Source organism: Myxine glutinosa, chromosome 1 (assembly GCF_964187855.1).
Source record: "Myxine glutinosa chromosome 1, kmMyxGlut1.1, whole genome shotgun sequence".
In the NCBI taxonomy this organism is placed as follows: Eukaryota; Metazoa; Chordata; class Myxini; order Myxiniformes; family Myxinidae; genus Myxine; species Myxine glutinosa.
Window position 1 is genome coordinate 112,464,582 of NC_136261.1, and position 19,925 is coordinate 112,484,506.

Consider the following 19,925-nt stretch of genomic DNA (forward strand, 5'->3'; position numbering starts at 1 on the left):
TTACGGGGTCCTGACCAAGGGGCTCCAACATGATGAGGGAACCCCTCACCCCCCAAATTCCCAGTGCTCACCTCTTGCATCATCCCCTACCCCTCATTCTTACCCGCACCCCTCGTTTGGCCGTCTCCGTCTATTTTGTCCCTCGGCCCTGCTGTTGGTGCTTTCCCGTCCTCCTCTCTGCTGTTCCTTTTGTTCTGTTGCATCCTGATCCGTCCTGTGTTCCAGCTCTTCCACAAGCCTCGACCTTCTATGGAAAGAAAAACAAAAGTCGCTGTACTTCTCGTGTGAGTAGTGTCATATCCATGATGCGTGATGTCTAAACATGACAAGAGCACTTTACTTAGTCAAATAATTTTATTTTTCTCTTGGGTAGGTTATTTCGAGAAAGAGGAGGGAAGGGATTACATAACTGATCATCACTTGGATCTCCAAAACACATCAAAGTATGGCCTAAATCTAACAATTAGATGAATATTTCTGACACTTTATCATAAAGTAGTACAGTATCTGGGCCACGTTATTCTCTTGTATTACAATTAATGTAGGACAAGCTTCAAGAGAAAGTGCAAGGAAATCTTATATTAAAATGTTTGCTTCTCTGCAATTGTACGAGTAGCAGAAATTGGTCTTAAAATCCTTCCTCTTATCCACATCAATTGCCAGATTTGATCCTGACGATTTCCTTCTTTCAAACCCGAAGCAAAACACCAGTGGACACGTTTGAGGGTGAAGACTGTCATGAGTGTGCATGTCAAGACGAATTCAATGATCAAATATGCAAATCCTCTTCAAATTTCAAGTAAATTGGATGAAAATTGACAATTTTTAGAAATTTGGCCGATGTTGACCTTTTGGCCTATGTCGACTTATTTATTTCGGCGAGAGATTTTCAATTTGTTTCTGGTGCCAGCGATAACTCACTTAATCTTCGTTAAGGCCACTGGGATCTTAAACGTCCACCAACTAATGCCAGCAGATGCCAAGTTAAACGTCCATCCAAGGGACGACACACACATCGATGAATCACCTTGCATACAAAACACCAGCATGACAGTTTATAGCTGGGTCAAGAGTTGAAGCCAGGGTACACGACTCGGAGGCGAGTGTGCATACCTCTCGGGCCTAGAGTCTAGGCCATACTAACGGGGGTGGCATTCAACGGTTATACCAATTTCAACCTTCATTCATCCATATGGTCATTTTTATTCTAGATGATTAAAACCGTTGCCCCCTCGTATTGATATCGTACCCTTTAGGTGACACCTTGTGTACAAAAGGGGCACCACATAATTTTATTACACGAAGTTTATTGCTAAAGCTAAGCAAAATGAACAGGAAAAGGTAGTAAGGAGGGCAGTATTATTAAACAAGAACACATCTCGTCGAATTGGAGAAGGAAGATATTGGAAAAGGGAAAGAATGAAGAGTGTGTACATGTGCGTGAGGGGGGATGGGAGAGGGGGCAGCTGGAGGGTCAAATGAATAAAACATCAACTTCTTTTTTCAGTATCAGAGTGACTCCCTCTTTTTCTCTTTCTTTCTTTAAAAGCATTTCAAAAATGTTAATGAGGGAAAGTCACCAAATTATGTTGCTTGGTAGTTGGAAGGAAATGGGCAGAACAAAGGCGTACAAGCTTAGTCCACAGGCATTCATGCAAGGCAAACACTGGCAACATTCTGGCTAAGCAGTAGAAAGAAAGGCTCTCGGCCTTTTAAGCATGTTAATGGCCAAGGAAAACCAGTGGTAATGTGGAAATGTGGTATGTCACAAAAAGAGCGACAAGGATCTCGAGAAGGCATGACAATGGACCACCACCCAAAAGGGGTAGTGTGCAGTGGTCGGTCACATGGATCTTTCACAAGTCCACATCGACATTAGTGTTGGACAACAACACTTTCTGCCTTAATGTCTTCATCAGTAAGACAAGAACTGTTCCTAGATATGGCAAAACTACGTAGAGTGAGGATGTATTTTGCGATACCTCATTTTGCTTCAATTCATGCGGCGTTTCCATCCATGTCCACACGATATCGGCCGATTTCAACACCTGGTGCATCTCATGCCCCTTTGCTATCCAAGTATCAAGCAAAAGTGGGGTTTTAGAAACAAAACCAAAAGGGCTTTCAAAAAAGTAATAAATACTTGGATATCAAGCATTGTTTATTTGAACATTTTGGCAGTCACATTACAATTAGAAATAGAGGAAGTGACATCACCATGAGAACATTTTGATACAAGATAAAAGATTTGAGTTTTGGTTGTTATGGAAGTGGGGGAGAGAAAGTTGGGAGAGCTGTTCAAGAATGTTTTTAGCCTTGCGGATAGGGGGAGTGTTCGCTGATTAGGCCACACCTATTCCTCACAGACACCACCTGCTCGCTCGCCAATTCCAAGGTACATCAAGATGATCAATGCCGCCAACACAGCTGCTGCTGCTGCACTTGCTCCCTAAAGGCAAGGATCGGCATCTGTCAGCATCTTGGAGAAAAGATGTCACCTTAAACCAAATGATTCCATGTCTTAGACTCAAATGCCATAATTTTCTATCCATGCATCTTTGAATAATGCAAATGCATAAATGAGCTCCTGACAAGTAAATTGGGATATCCTACATCCATGGAAAAATTAAGTTAAATGCATTGAAGTAATCTTTCAAGCTCAGTACACATTTGGTGTTTGAAGCTGATACTGATCTTTGTTCAGTTTGAGCTGGATAGGATTTTAAATGGGAACGTAAACCTTGGATCCCTCTTTATCAAAAGTTGTATTCTGTGGTGTCGCCTGCTTTACTTTTCAGTGGCTCAAATGATGGGGAACATAAAGTTTGATTAAATCAAGAAAAAAAGGAATACGTCAATAATGTACGAGACTAAAATTACGATGAATGCAGAAATGGCTGTTGTAGCAGAACCTCATGATGGGTCAACTTGTATGCAAGGTCAGCTGAGCTGGGCAAGCAGGTTAAGTGGTTTTGTTCAAGAGCGGTGGGTGGTTTTTTGTGGCTATCCTGGGTAAAGAAAAACCACTCGGTCTAGCCCACCTAATGCAGTGAAGACTGTTGTTACCCTAACTAGAGAGGGTATTGCATTTGAGACCGTTCGTCTGTCTGTCAGTCTGTCTGTCTGTCCACACAGAATAAATCTGATTTTCTCTGCAAACGTTGATCTGATTGACAGGAAATTTTCAACATAAATGCACCCCCTCCTGCAGAATTTTTTCATGATAATTATGACGTCATATGCCACGTGGTAAGGGCACCATCTTGGAAAAACCAAAAAACATTTGCTCCTCTATATCCCCGAAAGTGCTACATAAACAACTAGAACGGCACCCAGTAGAGAGCATACATACCTCCACCTGGTTGGCCATATCACTCAATGGTGAAGAATCACTGAAAAAATTAAATAACTCATATCCAAATCCAAATTCAGATCTTCACCAAAATCGAATCGATTCTTCCTCGTCACACAAACAACCTGTCCACTAAGTTTCGTCCAAATCCATCGATAACTTTTGAGATATCCTGCTATGTATCGTTTTTGGCCCTATCTCCCAATGGTGAAGAATCGCTTTAAAAATTCTAGTAGCCGAATCCGGAACTTCACCAAAATCTAATCAATTCGTCCTTGTCACATACGCTACATCTCAGCCAAATTTCGTCCGAATCCGTCCACAACTTTTTGAGATATCCTGTTCACAAACAGACAGACAAACGGACAGGGGTGAAAACATAACCTCAAGCCATAAGTCGTCACAAGTGCTGCATAAACAAAAATTGAGACAGGCCTCATTGTAAATAACCCTCCATGGGGAATAACATATGTAAATGATGACGTCATAATGGAGGCACCATATAACATCATCATTTGACAAGTACAAAACTTCATCCGATCAAGATGAAATTTCTTGAGCATCATCTATGGATAACTTGGAGAAAAAAATAATAATGATGACGTAATCGGTTACGTGGTTCGGCCGCCATATTTGTTTTAACACAAAAGCCTTAATACCACTAAAAACACGTCATGGTGAGGGTCTGCAATCTCTGCTCTTTCTTGTTTAATTTATGACCAAAAGGTCCACATTTCTTTCACTTCAGTATCACTCCAAAGAGCAGTTGGAGTCATTAAATGACACCTACATTTGCGTTTTGGCAAAATGTACAATTCAATATGGCTGCCAAACCACGTGACAAATGACGTCATAAATTTTATTCTCCTATTCAATGTTTGTGTAGATCATGCTCAAGAAATTTCAAACCGATTGGATCAATCATTCTACTTGTCTAATTATGATGTCACAATGAAGGCACCGATGACATCCTCATGAATACACAGAATGTTGTTCCCCATGGGGGAGTATTTGACAATGATCCATGTTTCAATTTTTTTTCCATGAAGCAGTTTTGAAGATAGAGGTGCAAAGTTTTTTGGTTTTTTTCCAATATGGCACCCATACCACGTGACATACGACATCATAATTGTCATTAAAAATGCTACAGGAGGAGGCACGCCTATGGTGAAAATTTCTTAGCAATCAGACGAACGGTTGCAGAGAAAAGCAGACACGTTCTGTGCGGACAAACACAGACAAACAGGCCAACAAACGGACCCAAATGCAATACCAATACCCCCCCCCCCCCCACCCCACCCTCCTCTGGGAAGGGTATTTACCTGTTGTTTTGTCCTGGAGGGCCTACACAAATCAGTGCATCAATGTTGACCAAGTAATCATCACATTACTAAGAAGGGAGTCTTTACTATTCATTTTATCTGTTTATCTGCACAAATCTTCCACAAGGATATACTGTAATCACAATTCATCTGGATATCAACAACACAAAGTTCAGCTTTGTGTACATGTGTGGTTGCTATATAAAACGATGAAATTCTTGTATTCGACAAAGTTGGGCGATCAACATACAAAATGAATATTGTGTAGTTATCGAAAATAATCATGGCTCAGAGTAATACGAAGGACTCTAATCACGACGGAAGTATTTAAAAAAAATTCGGGAAGGGGTGGGAGGGTGAGGGGGTTCAGGTTCCATCAAATCAAATCGTGTTGTCGAAAAAGTATATAAATATTTTAAAAACATTTCTCTAAGGCTCATTGAAGAGCTTGTACATGAGAACTCCACACTGCATGCAGTAAATACATCAAGGGCAAGAACATTGTGCAAACAGAATGCGTATTTGTTTGTTTTTGTTTCAATCACAATAAAAAACGTGAATACAGCACCTGTGGAACTACAAACTTTGCATTTTGCTTCACGTTTCAAGGAGTTGGAATGACAAGTAGAACCAAACAAATGTTGAAGGTATACGTCGATTGATGAGAAAAAGTTCCTGCCTGCGTTGGTCATGTCATCTTTTGTATGCAGTCAGCACAAGGCTGAGGGGTAGGGTCATTGGGAATTTGGAAATTGGGCAGGGGCCGGCGGTGGCTCGCCCGCTCTTTGCGAAGTACACCATGGCCATCCACCAACTAACGCCGGCAGACAGGACGCCCAGTTTAATGCCCATCCAAGGGACGGCACACACATTGATGAATCACCCTGCCTGTGACACACCGGGATGATGGTTTATAGCTGGGTCGGAATTCAAACCCATGCTAGACAGCATAGAGGTGAGTGTGTGTACCTCGAGGACATTCTGCCAGCCCAGTTGTTCATGTGAAAATGGGTGACATTATCACATTTTGTGTGCTTTGCAGCATGACATCCCTCGACAATGACATCACGACATCCATCATCATGTAATCATGGCATCATCGTGACATGACAATCATGTAATCTTCATGTAATCATGACATCAACGTAATGTAATGTAATGTAATCATGACATCAATGTAACATCATTGTAATGTAATCATGACATCAATGTAATGTAATCACGACACCAATGTAATGTAATCATCATGTAATATCATGTAATCATGACATCAATCATGACATCAATGTAACATCATTGTAATGTAATCATGACATCAATGTAATGTAATCACGACACCAATGTAATGTAATCATCATGTAATATCATGTAATCATGACATCAATCATGACATCATCATGACATCATCATGCTGTCATCATGACATCGACAATCCAGCATGACAGCATGACATCCCTCGCAATCACCATGTGAGATGTGAGCACATTGTCGAGGCATAAGTGTTTTTGTTTCAGTAATTGAGGAAGAAAACATTTCCATCTCAAGTCCCATCAAAAGACTGCAATTCTTCTGAAGCCCAACAGCTTCTCAATGCTACATTAATTGTTGTTAACCAAGTACAGTAAACTGGTGTTACTGGAACAATTATGAGAAAATGCTGAAACTAAAATCACAGCATCTTTATATTCAGAATACATCACCTTCCAGTCGATAAAATCCATTGTTTAACTTGTCTACTTTTGCACACCGACGCCAGCCTTCCTTTGTACAGTCTGATTGGCTAAACTAGGAGTGTTATATTGAGTAACATCGATTTCAAAATCCCCATTGGATTACTTATCGAATGTTAAAGTGTCATTTGTTTTATCAGATACAGGTAATGTCTTACTCATCACCACACGCTCCCTCTGGGACTAAGATAATTGTTTTTCAGAATTGGCATCGTTTCCCTACCTGCAATGCCCCTCCCACCGGATTATTCCACCTGTTAAAACAAGCACGGGTGCAAAACTTTGGTGGAGGTTGCCCAAGCCATTTTGGATTCCAGAAGGAACAGACACACAGATCCACAGACATTGCCTTATTTTAGTGAGATGAAAAATCTTAATGAGAATGGAGAATGAGTGTAACCAACATTTCTAAAGAAGCAAAATGATTGTTGCATAGAATGATAAAATTTGGTTGAACAAAGGTAAATGATCAATATGTGACTTTTCAAAATGATGTAATCCACAACAGAATGCTCAGCACGCATGCGCAGAAACCCCTAGCAACAGTGGCGATCAGGGCAGGCCACATCATTTGGTCACTGTCATGTCCAAATATCAGCTTCCTCGCTCAAAAGGTGCCCGAGATATTGCCCAGATGAGAAAGAAAATAAATAAATGATTAATAATGAAAATAAATAAATAATAATCATAATGATCGTCACCTAGAATGGCTCACAAAACTTCTAAAATAAGTCAAACGTACTTGAAAATTGCCTGAGTGAAAGGGATGTGCCTCTGCACAACGAAAGATTTAGAGAACTTTGATCAACTCTCCTAAAAAGTTGATATATTGCAGCCTGTAATGCAAAAAATTCCCGACAATGTGGGCCTGTGCAAGGCCCGTCGACAGGCTTTGGACTACACGTTCTACCCAACCTCCCTGATCATCGGGATTGCCTCGTGTGAACATGGCAAGCTTGGCGATTTATTTAATGGACATCTGCAATTGGAAAGATGATGCCGAACTTACTAACATATGGTTTGGGTACTTCCGTATCTGGTTTGGATGCTTCTATAACTGGTTTGGGTGCTTCAATAACTGGATTGGGTGCTTCTTAACACCAATGGGAAGATCATATCTGAGGCTTGGGAACACACAGGGTAAGTTTAAAATGATGGTGTTTGCTATTAATAATGTTTGGGAGGGGGAGCAGTGGGAATAGGGGCTGTGAGGGCCATTATAAATGTATATACAGTATTTTGTTTAGTTCCCGGGCTGCAAGATAAATTATACTAGATTTTTGCATCTCTTGGTAAAGGGAGAAGCATCCGTGTGTGTGTGTGTGTGTGTGTGTGTGTGTGTGTGTGTGTGTGTGTGTGTGTGTGTGTGTGTGTGTGTGTGTGTGTGTGTATGTGATATCCACTGCCAGTGCTCGCTTGTACTAACAGTAAATGCTATGAACTCGCCACCTCTCAACCACGGATATTTCTCATATTTACTATTTTCTTGAATCACCATTTGCACCACATTTATGGTTAACCATTTTCAAATTGCTACTGCTTCATCCAAATGCTGAAAATTATGTTAAAAAGTTGATTTGAATCAGATTTAGTGCTAGCAAAGGTCAGTCAGTTAAAAGTGCCTGGCAAGCAGAATCTAGTCATTGAAAATGCACACACAGTCCAGTCCATACATGAAAGGCTTAATTTATCATTCATACGTCACTTCAAAAGTCGCATATTATCCATCTATATAATAATAGCGTAAGGACTCGACTTTGTTATCCCTTTTACGCCGCACCCAGTGACCCAATGCCCACGGCACTAATGGATTTACGATCTACGAACCGCGCTCTTTGTTTATCACGTACAGACATACTCGAAAAATCTGAATTAGCCGACGTTGGGGCCCAAAAGCATCCGATTAACTGCCGATACGACGCCATCTTACGACACCATCGTATTGGCGTCTGCTGGGCGAAGGCGAAGCAAGCCGTCCGCTGATTGGACAGGCGGAGGCGAAAGCAAGCCGTCCACTGAGTGGACAATCCAGAGCATGCATTTGTGCCGGTGTCGGCGATCGTTGTTCATATACGCACTCTTCATTCTCATCTTTCTTCCTAGCTCTTACTCGGACAAGCAAATCCCCTATGCCATCCATAATGGTACACTCTATCCATACACCACATCCTCCCTTCCGTGGATGTTCCACGGGTTTCGGCTAGTCTATATAATAATAGCGTAAGGACTCGACTTAGTTATCCCTTTTACGCCGCACCCAGTGACCCGATGCCCACGGCACTAATGGATTTACGATCTACGAACCGCGCTCTTTGTTTATCACGTACAGCCATATTCGAAAAATCTGAATTAGCCGACGTTGGGGCCCAAAAGCATCCGATTAACTGCCGATACGACGCCATCGTATTGGCGTCTGCTGGGCGAAGGCGAAGCAAGCTGTCCACTGAGTGGACAATCCAGAGCATGCATTTGTGCCGGTGTCGGCGATCGTTGTTCATATACGCACTCTTCATTCTCATCTTTCTTCCTAACTCTTACTCAGACAAGCAAATCCCCTGTGCCATCCATAATGGTACACTCTATCCATACACCACATCCTCCCTTCCGTGGATGTTCCAAGGGTTTCGGCTAGTTTATAAGAATACCAAGTAATTGTGAGAAAAAAAAATTCGGAATATAAATAGTTTTTGTATGCATGGTCAAGGCTCATGGAGGAGCTGGAGTATAATGGAAGGGGACAAAATGGAAAGGGGAAAACACCAACAGCAGAGTAGATGTGAGAGAGATTAAGGGGAGGGGAAGAAGGAAACATGGGAGTGATCAAGGTGTACACAAGCTGAAAAACAGCAAGCAGAGGAAGGAGAAAGTGGGGTGAAACAGAAAAGAATAGACGAACCAACAACTAAAAAACTAAAAGAGATTATGGGGTGGGGAGGCGAGGTGGAGGATGGGGGAGGGATAAGGTCACAACAACCTGGAAAAGGAAGGTAATCAAATCAAAATGCAAATCTGCAAATGAATCTGCTATCACAACATAATTATCAACAACAAAACAATCACTGTAATTCACCAAATGTCCATCCGTCTGTCTGTTCGTCTGTCTGTCTGTCTGTCTGTGTCCGTTTGTCTGTGTCCGTTTGTCTGTGTCCGTTTGTCTGTGTCCGTTTGTCTGTGTCCGTTTGTCTGTCCGTTTGAAGGTACCGCAAAAACTGCTGAACCGATCACAACGATATTTTGGGTGGGTAATCCTGGGATCTCCAGGAGTAAAATAGGCTATTTAGTTTTTCCAATTTCAGCTTTGGTCTCCAGCATTCTCAGGTTTGGACTCCCGCATAACATTCGCGTTCGCATAACGTTCATTGTGACGATGTTTTCAATGTGACGATGTTGTTTTCCCGGGTGCCGCACAAACGTCTGCATCGATTGCTGCACAGCTGCACCGATCCGACTTGGTGACCTTTTATAAGGACACGGGTTGAATCCCTGCTTAAGAGAATCCAAACCCCCTCCCCGCCATCATGGCCGTCTCTCCAACTCACAATCCCACGAGATATGCGGAAAGAACCACCTTTAGAGGCCATTTTCCCCCACAGAGCGGGGGTTGGCGTTTTTCAGGCACCACGGTCCCCTTTTTGAAGCAATGTTTTATGGCCGGATGCCCTTCCTGCCACTAACCCTGTTAGTTGCCCCTTGCGACACACAGGGAATTACCAGTGAACTGGTACTCAATTTGCCGACCTCGGAAGAATGACAGGCTGAGTCAACCCCCCTGGCGTTAATTCAGCGATGACCGGGATTCGAACCCAGGATCCTCAGATCCCAAGCAGGCACCCTAACCGCTAAGCCAACACCAGGCTCTATGCGGAAAGGACGACCCAAAACCAATATAAACATCAATAAACATCATTCGTATATAAACATCATTAAAAGTAGATAATGACTTCGGCCAAAGTTCAAACGACTTTAATCTCTACATGAGAGAATTCCACATAGCTATTTGGGCAGTGTTTTAGCTAACAGATCGCTGTCTCCATCGATCTTGCCAAGGCCATAACACCTATCGGCTCAAAATCCTTTTAACTGTTGATTTGGTAGTTTTTACAATGAAGGAAACACGTATCGGGAGTACATACGACATAGCGATTGTGAATGTGACAGCTCTGATGCGTCTTTCGCTTCGCATCACAGTGACGGTGAGCACCAATATGGCAGCTGTACGATTAAAATCTGGCTTCAAGCCAGATTCTTCCAAACTAAATTGCTCTCTCTCATGCACAGATTTATCCCATCTCGTCTTCAGTTGTCATACCCTTCCTCCCATCCATGGTACACGGATTCTTGTGGTGAGGCTATTGCCCAGAAACAACTTGCTTTCGTCTCCTGGAAAGCAAATCCAACGGAAGGAAATCTCATTTCCTTTCACAAAGCCCGAAACAAGTGTGTGTCCACCCTCAGGAGAGCCAGGAAACAATATCTCTCCGTTCTCAGGACCGAACTCTCTTATCTGTCTCCCTCTTCCAAATCCTGGTGGCATCTGAGCAAATCTGTTTCTGTTGTTTGTTCCCCCTCCATTCCCTCCCTCACCTCAAACGGCCACACGGCTGACTCCGCATGTGAAAAAGCTGAATGCCTCAACTCTGTGTTTGCCTCTAAATCTTGTGTCCCAAACCCATCCCTTTCTGTACCCACCATACCCAGTCATACCCAGCTGCTCCTGGCCTCTGTGTCCTTTCCTCCTGACAAGGTGGAAAAGTTTCTGTCAACCCTCGACTCTGATTCTGCAACTGCACCTGACGGCATCAGCCCACGGGTCCTAAAATCCTGTTCTTCCGCTCTTTCACTCCCTCTCTCTGTTCTCTTCACCCTCTCTTTTGCTCAAGGTCATCTGCCATCTGCTTGGAAATCTGCCAACATCACCGCTTTGCACAAAAAAGGTGCAAAAACAGATCCCAGCAACTACAGACCAATCAGCCTTCTCCCAATTATCAGCAAAGTCATGGAATCCATCATTGCTTCAGATATGAAATCTTTCCTCTTCTCCAATGGCTTGATCTCTGATCATCAATTTGGTTTCAGACCAGGTAACTCTACTCTGGACATGCTGCTTCTGCTGTCAACAATAGATGGAGGTCCTCAATGCCAAAGAGGAAATTAGAGCCGTCTCCCTTGACATATCACGTGCCTTCGATACGGTCTGGCACCTCGCTCTGCTCACCAAACTCTCCTCTTTTGGTATGCATGGAAATCTCCACGCATGGCTGGCGGACTTCCTCTCTAGTCGTAGTCAAGTCAACGTGTGGCCCTGAATGGGTTTCTCTCATCTCCTCTTCCTGTTCAAGCTGGAGTTCCCCAAGGCAGTGTTCTGGGCCCTGTGCTTTTTCTGGTCCTCATCAACGATCTCTCTGACTCTCTTGAAAATCCTCTCTATCTCTTTGCTGATGACTCTACTCTCTGTCGCTCCAATCTTCATCCCTCAGATCGGCAGTCTGCAGCCTCCTCACTCTCTGCAGACCTGGACAAAATCAAAGACTGGGCAAACAAGTGGAACATGTCTTTCAATCCTGACAAATCTCACACTCTTACGATGTCTCTCCGAAAAGACCGACTGGACAACCCTCCCATCCACTTTCTGAATAATGCTCTCCAAAAAGTTCTGTCACTCAAGCTTTTGGGTCTCACTATCGGCCATGATCTTTCCTGGGAAAACCACATTTCAAATCTGGCCTCCAAAGCCAGTCGCCGACTGGGCATCCTCCGTCGTGCGAAGTCCTTCTTTGGCACACCTGAGCTCCTCACCACATACAAGGCTTTCATCCGCAGCTCAATGGAATACTGCTCTCCCCTCTGGGCTGGTGCTCCTGCCTCACACCTAGCTCGTCTTCACGCTGTTGAAACCAAAGCGTTCAGAATCATTGGAATCTCCCGCGATGAAGCTAACTCCAAGGGCCTCTCACTCACTCACCTCAGGCAGGTTAGTGTTCTTTCCGTCTTCCACCGACTCCTCTCTGGCCTTGCCCGCCCAGCTCTCTCTAGGCTCTGTCCCGCAAATATTCCTACACGTCGCACAAGATCTGCCTGCAACCCTCTTATGGTTAAACTGCCAAAATCAAGACTCTCTGCTCACCTTCACTCCTTCATTCCTCTTTTCTCCCGCCTCTGGAACAAACTCCCTCACTCTCTTCAATCCCACTCCACCCTCCAGGTCTTAAAACAGCTGTTCACCACCATCTCTTATCTTCCCCCATCCAAAACCTTGATATTTTCTACCCCCACTAATTTCACCCCAATTCCATTTTGTTGAAATACCAACTTCTGTCCTGGAAGTCCTTGGTGTCCTTGTTTTATACTTCTCCCCCCCCCCCCCCCTTCCCACGCCTCCTCCCCCCAAACCCTCTCCCTCCCACACATCTCCCTGCTCTCAAATGTTGTGTTTGTGTGCTTCCCCTTCTCTCTCAATCTTGTCTTCCGCTCCCTCTTTTTATATATTTTGTTTGTCTGGTTGATTTGTTTGTGAAGTAAATGTTAGCTTTCACGAGCCTTGATTCAGTATACAAAAAACAAAAACAAAAAAAAAAACACCCCCTCACCACCCAAACCCTTCGACCAGACATATTAACACACTCCTCCCCCTTCATTCCCGTTCTTCAAAGCAAAGCGGTAAAAATTGTTGTATCGCCATTATATATGACGAGCAACTGTACCCACCCTAAGGGCGGGGCTTCAATTTGGAGGCGCGATTTATATAAACATCCGTTAAATATCACACGCAAATCATCAACATCTCAGCAGTATTTTTTAGAATTTCAATTAAAAAAACCACATCACTCTTCATATCAGTAAATATTATTCCATCGTGTTTCAAATCGTGATATCAACTGTACGCGTTCAACTGTATGCGTTTCAAAACTCCATTAAAACAGCTGTTCACCACCATCTCTTATCTTCCCCCATCCAAAACCTTGATCTTTTCTACCCCCGCTAATTTCACCCCAAATCCACTTTTTTGAAATACCAACTTCTGTCCTGGAAGTCCTTGGTGTCCTTATGTTTTATACTTCTCCCACCCCCCAACCCCCATTCCCATGCCTCCTCCCCCCAAGCCCTCTCCCTCCCACACATCTCCCTGCTCTCAAATGTTTTGTTTGTGTGCTTCCCCTTCTCTCCCCATCTTGTCTTCCACTCCCTCTTTTTATATTTTTTGTTTGTCTGGTTGATTTGTTTGTGAAATAAATGTTAGCTCTTTCACGAGCCTCGATTAAGTATACAAAAAAAAACCAAAAAAAAAAAAAAAACGCGTTTCTTTAGGAAAAAAAAAATGGAATGATTTTGTACCTCTTCTTCAGCTTAGAACTTCAGGATAGACGACGTTGCTGATAAAAGTTCCTTTTCTCTCTTTGAAGTTCTTGGCAAACATTTTTATATCGTCACTGCTGCCAACGCGACGCCATGGCATTATTCATAACATTCATTCATTCATTCATTCATTTAATGATCATTAAACATTCTTACGCTATCATATATTCTTATTCTTACGCATTATTCTTACTGATATTTTACCTTTTAATTTGGGCCTCCCAATTGAAGCCGTGCCCATAGGGTGGGTACCGTTGCTCGTGCATTAAATATGGTAATAAGAAAAATTACCTTCCTCAGATCATTAATGTTTTAGCATTTGAGGTATTTAATTTTCAAAACAAATGCAATATTAACAATAACTACACAATAATAAACACTCGCCTCAAAACTCCATAGCCTGAGTTTGAATCCCGACCCTGCTATAAAATGTCATCCTGGAGTTTCACAGACAGGGTGATTCATCAATGTGTGTGCCGTCCCCCGGATGGACGTTAAACTTGGTGTCCCGTCTGCCGGATTTAGTTGGTGGATGTTATAGATCCCACGGTGTCCTACACGAAGAGTAGGCTAGTTATCGACAGCACCTTGAACAAACTCCAAATTCCTTCCCTGACTTCCGGAGCCAGAGTGACGACCCGACCAGGATTATAGCATATTGTGCTCTAACCCTCCGCACCCAACTGCCCAACAAAAAGGGGGGGGGGGGGGGGGGAGGGAATAAAATAAAATAATCAGGGACACTATAAATTGTCTTTATTGCAACTAATTGTCTACTATTGAGGTCTAAGATATGGAAAAGACTGGTTGTATTTTCTGGAGCCATCAAAATTGTTAATGTCAACAAGAATATATTAACCATCTACATATTACATACACATAAAAGGAGAGAATTCATAAAATGATGGGGATGGGGTCTGGTATGTCACCAATATATTTGGGATAATTTACTCACCCCCACACCCAAACTCCTTTAAAATTCCCCTTCGTTTTATGAATCCAATTCATATTGCATGTGCATGTAATATGAGCTGCTGACAAATAAAGTTGGTGACACCAAAGAATACATTTCATAAAGAGTGAACCAAAATTCTGGTTTAGTCTCCAATTTCAACTCACATTGGACAAAGATCAGGATCAGCTTCAAATAATTTATTCAGAACTGCTATGAATACCAAGTATGTACTGAGCTTGAAATATTACTTGGTGTACTTAACTCTATTTGGCCCTGAATGAGGGCTGGCCCAGTTTCCTTCTCAGGGGCCGATATGTGTATGACCTAGAAAGCAATCCATTGACGTTCAGACACTCGCCTTCACTTTTTGTTCTTTAAACCACCAAATTTGCAAATCAGATCACACGATTGGAATTACTTCGAATTAAAAAATATGCAGAGCGGGGAAGCCGTGTCATATAATTTTATGAGTAACTATGATTCATCATAGCTATAATAAAGGAAAATGATTATTCCCTTATTTATTTTTGGCTAAATGTAGGGGAAACATCCATGGCTCCATTTATAACCGGAGATAAGAGTAACCCATCTGGAAAAAGTCGCTCGTTGACAAGATAAGGTCGGGAGACAGAGCCTGTGGAAGCGCAAACCTGCAGGGGAGCCTGCATCCAGCGATGAGCACAAAACTGGCATTTTCCATGTTCTTGCAAAGAGTTCAACACCATCCTGTACAGAGTCCGTTTGCAATTACCTACGGTTTAAACTACCCTGCAAAGTCTGCATGGTGAGCAAAGCTCATATACAGGATAACCAAAAATGCATGGTTAACTTAGGAAGTTATAATATCAGGAGGAACATTGGAAGGTGAAGGGAAAGGACTCAACAAGACGAGACAAAATAAAAAAAGCCACAAAACAAAAAAGTAGAACAAAACCAAACTCACCAAAACATATTCAAGCGTCTTAGAAAAATCTCGCAGCTGCTAATTGGGGCTCTTATCCTTGTCAACTCTGGCTGCTTTAGCAGGTGTGTGACCTTCCTTAGGAGCCAGCGGCGAAACGTCTTCCTGGTCAGAGCTACGATGATGATGGCATCCTGCACTGCGATTCGAGTCATTTACCTCCTCCTCTGGCGAAAACAAAACAAATGGCCATGTCAGGTGCACACATTGGTAAGCACTTAATCACAATGGTGGAGAGCACAGAGTAACAAGGGGAATTATACTGCCATTACAGAAATAAAAGAGTCCTCCAAATTTCATATTCACGTTAAAACCAAGAAGACTCAGACACCTTTAGACACTTAAAATAAAATAGCAGTCAAATGATGTAAACAACAACAACCTGAATTTTGATATTAAGTATTCATCCAGGACGTGACAAAAACATTAATGAAAGTTTCCTGACTGTATACCAGCAGATACCACAGTTATATTCAAATTCTGAGTTACCAAAACTGGACAAAGAGTGTCTTTGCACTGTGAAGTAAAACAATTAAATATGCACACTGACAGAAAGCATGAACATATTCTCCAATAAAAATCATCCCTCAGGCTCATAGGTCCACAATGAGCGAGGGCAGTGGCGGGGAGGAAGGATACCACAAGATTAAAGCAGTAAATGTGAGATTCAATACAATATAGAGAAACAGTGCATTCAGAAAGTATTCAGACCCCTTCACTTTTTTCACATTTTGTTATGTTGCAGCCTTATGCTGAAATTGTTTAAATTCAATTTTTCCCTCATCAATCTACACTCAATACCCCATTATGACAAAGAGAAAACAGGATTTTAGAAAGTTTTGCAAATTTATTAAAAAGAAAAAAACTGAAATATCACATTGACATAAGTATTCATACCCTTTGCCACGACACTTGAAATTTAGCTCAGGTGCCTCCCATTTCTCTTGAACATCTTTGAGATGTTTCTACACCTTGATTGGAGTCCACCTGTGGTAAATTCAATTGATTGGACATGATTTGGAAAGGCACACACCTGTCTATATAAGGTCTCACAGCTGACGATGTATATCAGAGCAAAAACCAAGCCATGAGGTCGAAGGAACTGCCTGCAGAGCTCAGAGACAGGATTGTGTCGAGGCACAGATCTGGGGAAGCCGACAAAAACATTTCTGCTGCATTGAAGGTTCCCAAGAGCACAGTGGCCTCCATAATTCTTAAATGGAAGAAATTTGGAACAACCAGGACTCTTCCTAGAGCTGGCCGCCCGGCCAAACTGAGCAATCGGGGGAGAAGGGCCTTGGTAAGAGAGGTGACCAAGATCCCGATGGTCACTCTGGCTGAGCTCCAGAGATCCTGTGTGGAGATGGGAGAAACTTCCAGAAGGACAACCATCACTGCAACACTCCACCGATCTGGGCTTTATGGCAGAGTGGCCAGACGGAAGCCTCTCCTCAGTGAAAGACACATGAAAGCCCACAGAATCTTGTTTCTCACAGTCTGAGAGTCCTTTAGGTGCTTTTTTGCTAACTCCAAGCGGGCTTCCGCTGAACTTGGGGACGACTAAGAAGAAGACCTTTGTTGGTCGAAAGCTCGTCAAGAATTAAAGATCGACCGTCCTGAAGCTACATCCGCGTCTGATTTAATCTCCCGATTATTTATTTAATGTAAATGAGACGCCCTGCTCGTACTGTGGAGTTTCTACTATTTCTCACAGTTACAGTTAAGCCCAAAATTATTCATACCCTATGAAAAATCTGTGTGTTGCATTTATCTCATACTTACAAGCTAAAGTGGTGGAACTTTCACTTCAGGCAAGGACATTTAGTTGGCATGAACAAATCCACATTATATTTTGGCTCAACATTATTGGCATAACAATTAATGTTAATAGTTTTTGTTTTTATGCATGTCCAAAATTATTCATACCCCATACCAAGTCTCAGAATTGAGGCCAATGTTTGTGATAATGCACATGCTTTTGACATTCCTCAGATTCTTTATAATGTTATGCAATTATTCCAAGATGTATGCATAAAATCTGAATACAATACAAATGTGGTCTATTGAATGTACAGTGAGGATGTTATAGAACAACACTCTGCTTTTAGACTATAAATTAAGGGGAGCTGATGCAATCATTCTCAGTTCATAGTCAGCATGGCGAAGAAGAAAGAACTCGGTGAGGATCTTCGGTTGTGCATTGTGAATGCTCACAAGGAGGGGAAAGGCTACAAAGATATTTCGAAGCAATTCCGAGTGCGAGTTGCCACCATACAAAGCATAATTAGGAAGTACAAGGAGTTTCACGCTGTAAAAAACATTGAAGGACGTGGTCGGAAGCCAAAGGTGTCACCTCGTCTGGCAAGAAAAGTATGGCGAGAGGCCAACAACAATCCACGGATCACCATCAAGGCTCTCCTGAACAACCTTGGCGAGTCTGGGACCAATATATCAAGGGAGACACTCCAGCGGACATTGCACAAGGGACGCCGACCAAGAAAGACTCCACTCCTGAAACAGAGGCATAGAGAAACTCGTCTGGCATTTGCAGGAGCGCACCTGGACAAATATCCAAGCTTTTGGTCATCAGTTCTGTGGTCGGATGAGACGATAATGGAGCTTTTTGGGCACAGAGATGTTGCTTTAGTTTGGCGAAAAAGAGGTGAAGCATACAACCCGAAGAACACAGTCCCGACCGTCAAGTATGGAGGCGGGAGCATAATGCTTTGGGGATGTTTCTCAGCCAGTGGGCCCGGCAATCTTGTCAAAGTGGATGGAATCATGAAAAGGAGCAGTACACATCAAGATCCTTGAGGAAAACATCAAACAGTCCGCAGAGAAACTTCACCTCGGGCAGCATTGGACGTATCAGCAGGACAACGATCCAAAACATACCACCAAGTCAGTCAAGAAATTGTTCCGGGATAATGATGCAGACGTTCTAGAGTGGCCAAGCCAAAGTCCGGACCTCAACCCAATCGAGAATATGTGGAGGGAGCTCAACACCCGAGTGATGGCAAGGAAGCCTTCCAACCTCAAAGACCTGGAGACCTTCGCGAAGGAGGAGTGGGCCAAAATCCTGTAGAGACATGCAAAAACCTTGTGAGCAAGTGTAAGATCCGTTTGGAGGCTGTGATCACAAACAGAGAATTTTCTGTTGATTACTGACTCAGTTTTCACTCCGGTTTATTGTTTGTTTGTTTGTTGCTTGTTTTCTTGTTTGTTTGTTTTCTTGTTTGTTTGTCTGGGCGATATCTCAGCCATCCTTTGAGCTAAGAAGCTGAAATTTGGGCACAATAGTGAGCAAGTGCTTTGGCAAAGTTTTTCGCAAGTTTTTAGATTAATCAATTAATTGATTAGTTACTTAATTATTATCAATTAATTAAGTATTGATTGTTCCCATTTGTATTTTCGTTAAAACTGTATTTATTTATGGTGTTGTACGTATATTGTGTCCCGACGAAGATTTTTCGGTGCAAATCTTTCATACCTGTATTGAAAATCGTGTTAATTCGTGTCGTGTCTTGAGGCCTTGTACAGTGTACACTGTACAACCTTGAGGCTTTGTTTTTCTCTCAGCGGTCCGTTGTTTGTGATCCAATAACTTTCGTTCTCTGTATTCCCAGTCTTTTCACCCATAGCCTACTTCCTTATGTAAATCTCAACTCAAAAAAAAAAAAAATACATTTCCTTCTCTGTTCTCATTCGTTTATTCATTCTTATTCTTTCGTTCGTTCTTCGACCACGTGTTTCTCCCCCATTTCCCCAGATAGTTTTCACTGTTATTAACCTTCAATGTTTACACTTTCCCCTCAAGTTATATATTATAACACCTTTTTCTTCTTCTTCTTTAAAAGGCTGCTTTCGAATTGCTCACCAAATCAATTCATCCAAAAAAAATATCCATCTACTATAGTGCCTTTTTTCTACATTCCCTAAACTCTCCTGCACTCCATCCTCCATCCAGCGTCCTTAAACGTATTTTTAACTCGAAGGTCACAAGAAACTCACTTTGCAATAATAGTCCAAGCCATTTAGCATTTGACGGGGAAAAAACTGCAACACTACCGATCTCATTAGTATTGATTACCCTCAAGGTACCTTTATAACATACTAAAAGTATAAAGGTCTAAAAATATGGGGTGACTCTCAAATAATGCAATCAAGTTTTCTCCATTTAGCCCCATGTTAAAAGACGTACATATGCCGCATGCTATGATTATTGTCGCTCTCTGAACTTCTATTGCTTATT

At 42.4% G+C, this 19,925-nt stretch overlaps 1 protein-coding gene across 6 annotated transcripts in view; it reads right to left on the reverse strand.

Annotated features, from left to right (window-relative positions):
• Window positions 1–343: 343 nt before the first annotated feature.
• The window catches only part of LOC137427517 (luc7-like protein 3), a 127,605-nt gene continuing 108,023 nt past the window's right edge, over window positions 344–19,925 (reverse strand). For all 6 annotated transcript variants that reach the window (XM_068117085.2, XM_078776149.1, XM_068117075.2 and 3 more), the window contains 2 exons: window positions 15,656–15,840; window positions 344–2,449 (listed from right to left, as the gene is read on the reverse strand). In XM_068117085.2, the coding sequence (XP_067973186.1) occupies window positions 15,695–15,840 (146 nt within the window). In that variant the 3' untranslated portion in view covers window positions 344–2,449; window positions 15,656–15,694. The remainder of the gene's footprint in view (window positions 2,450–15,655; window positions 15,841–19,925) is intronic.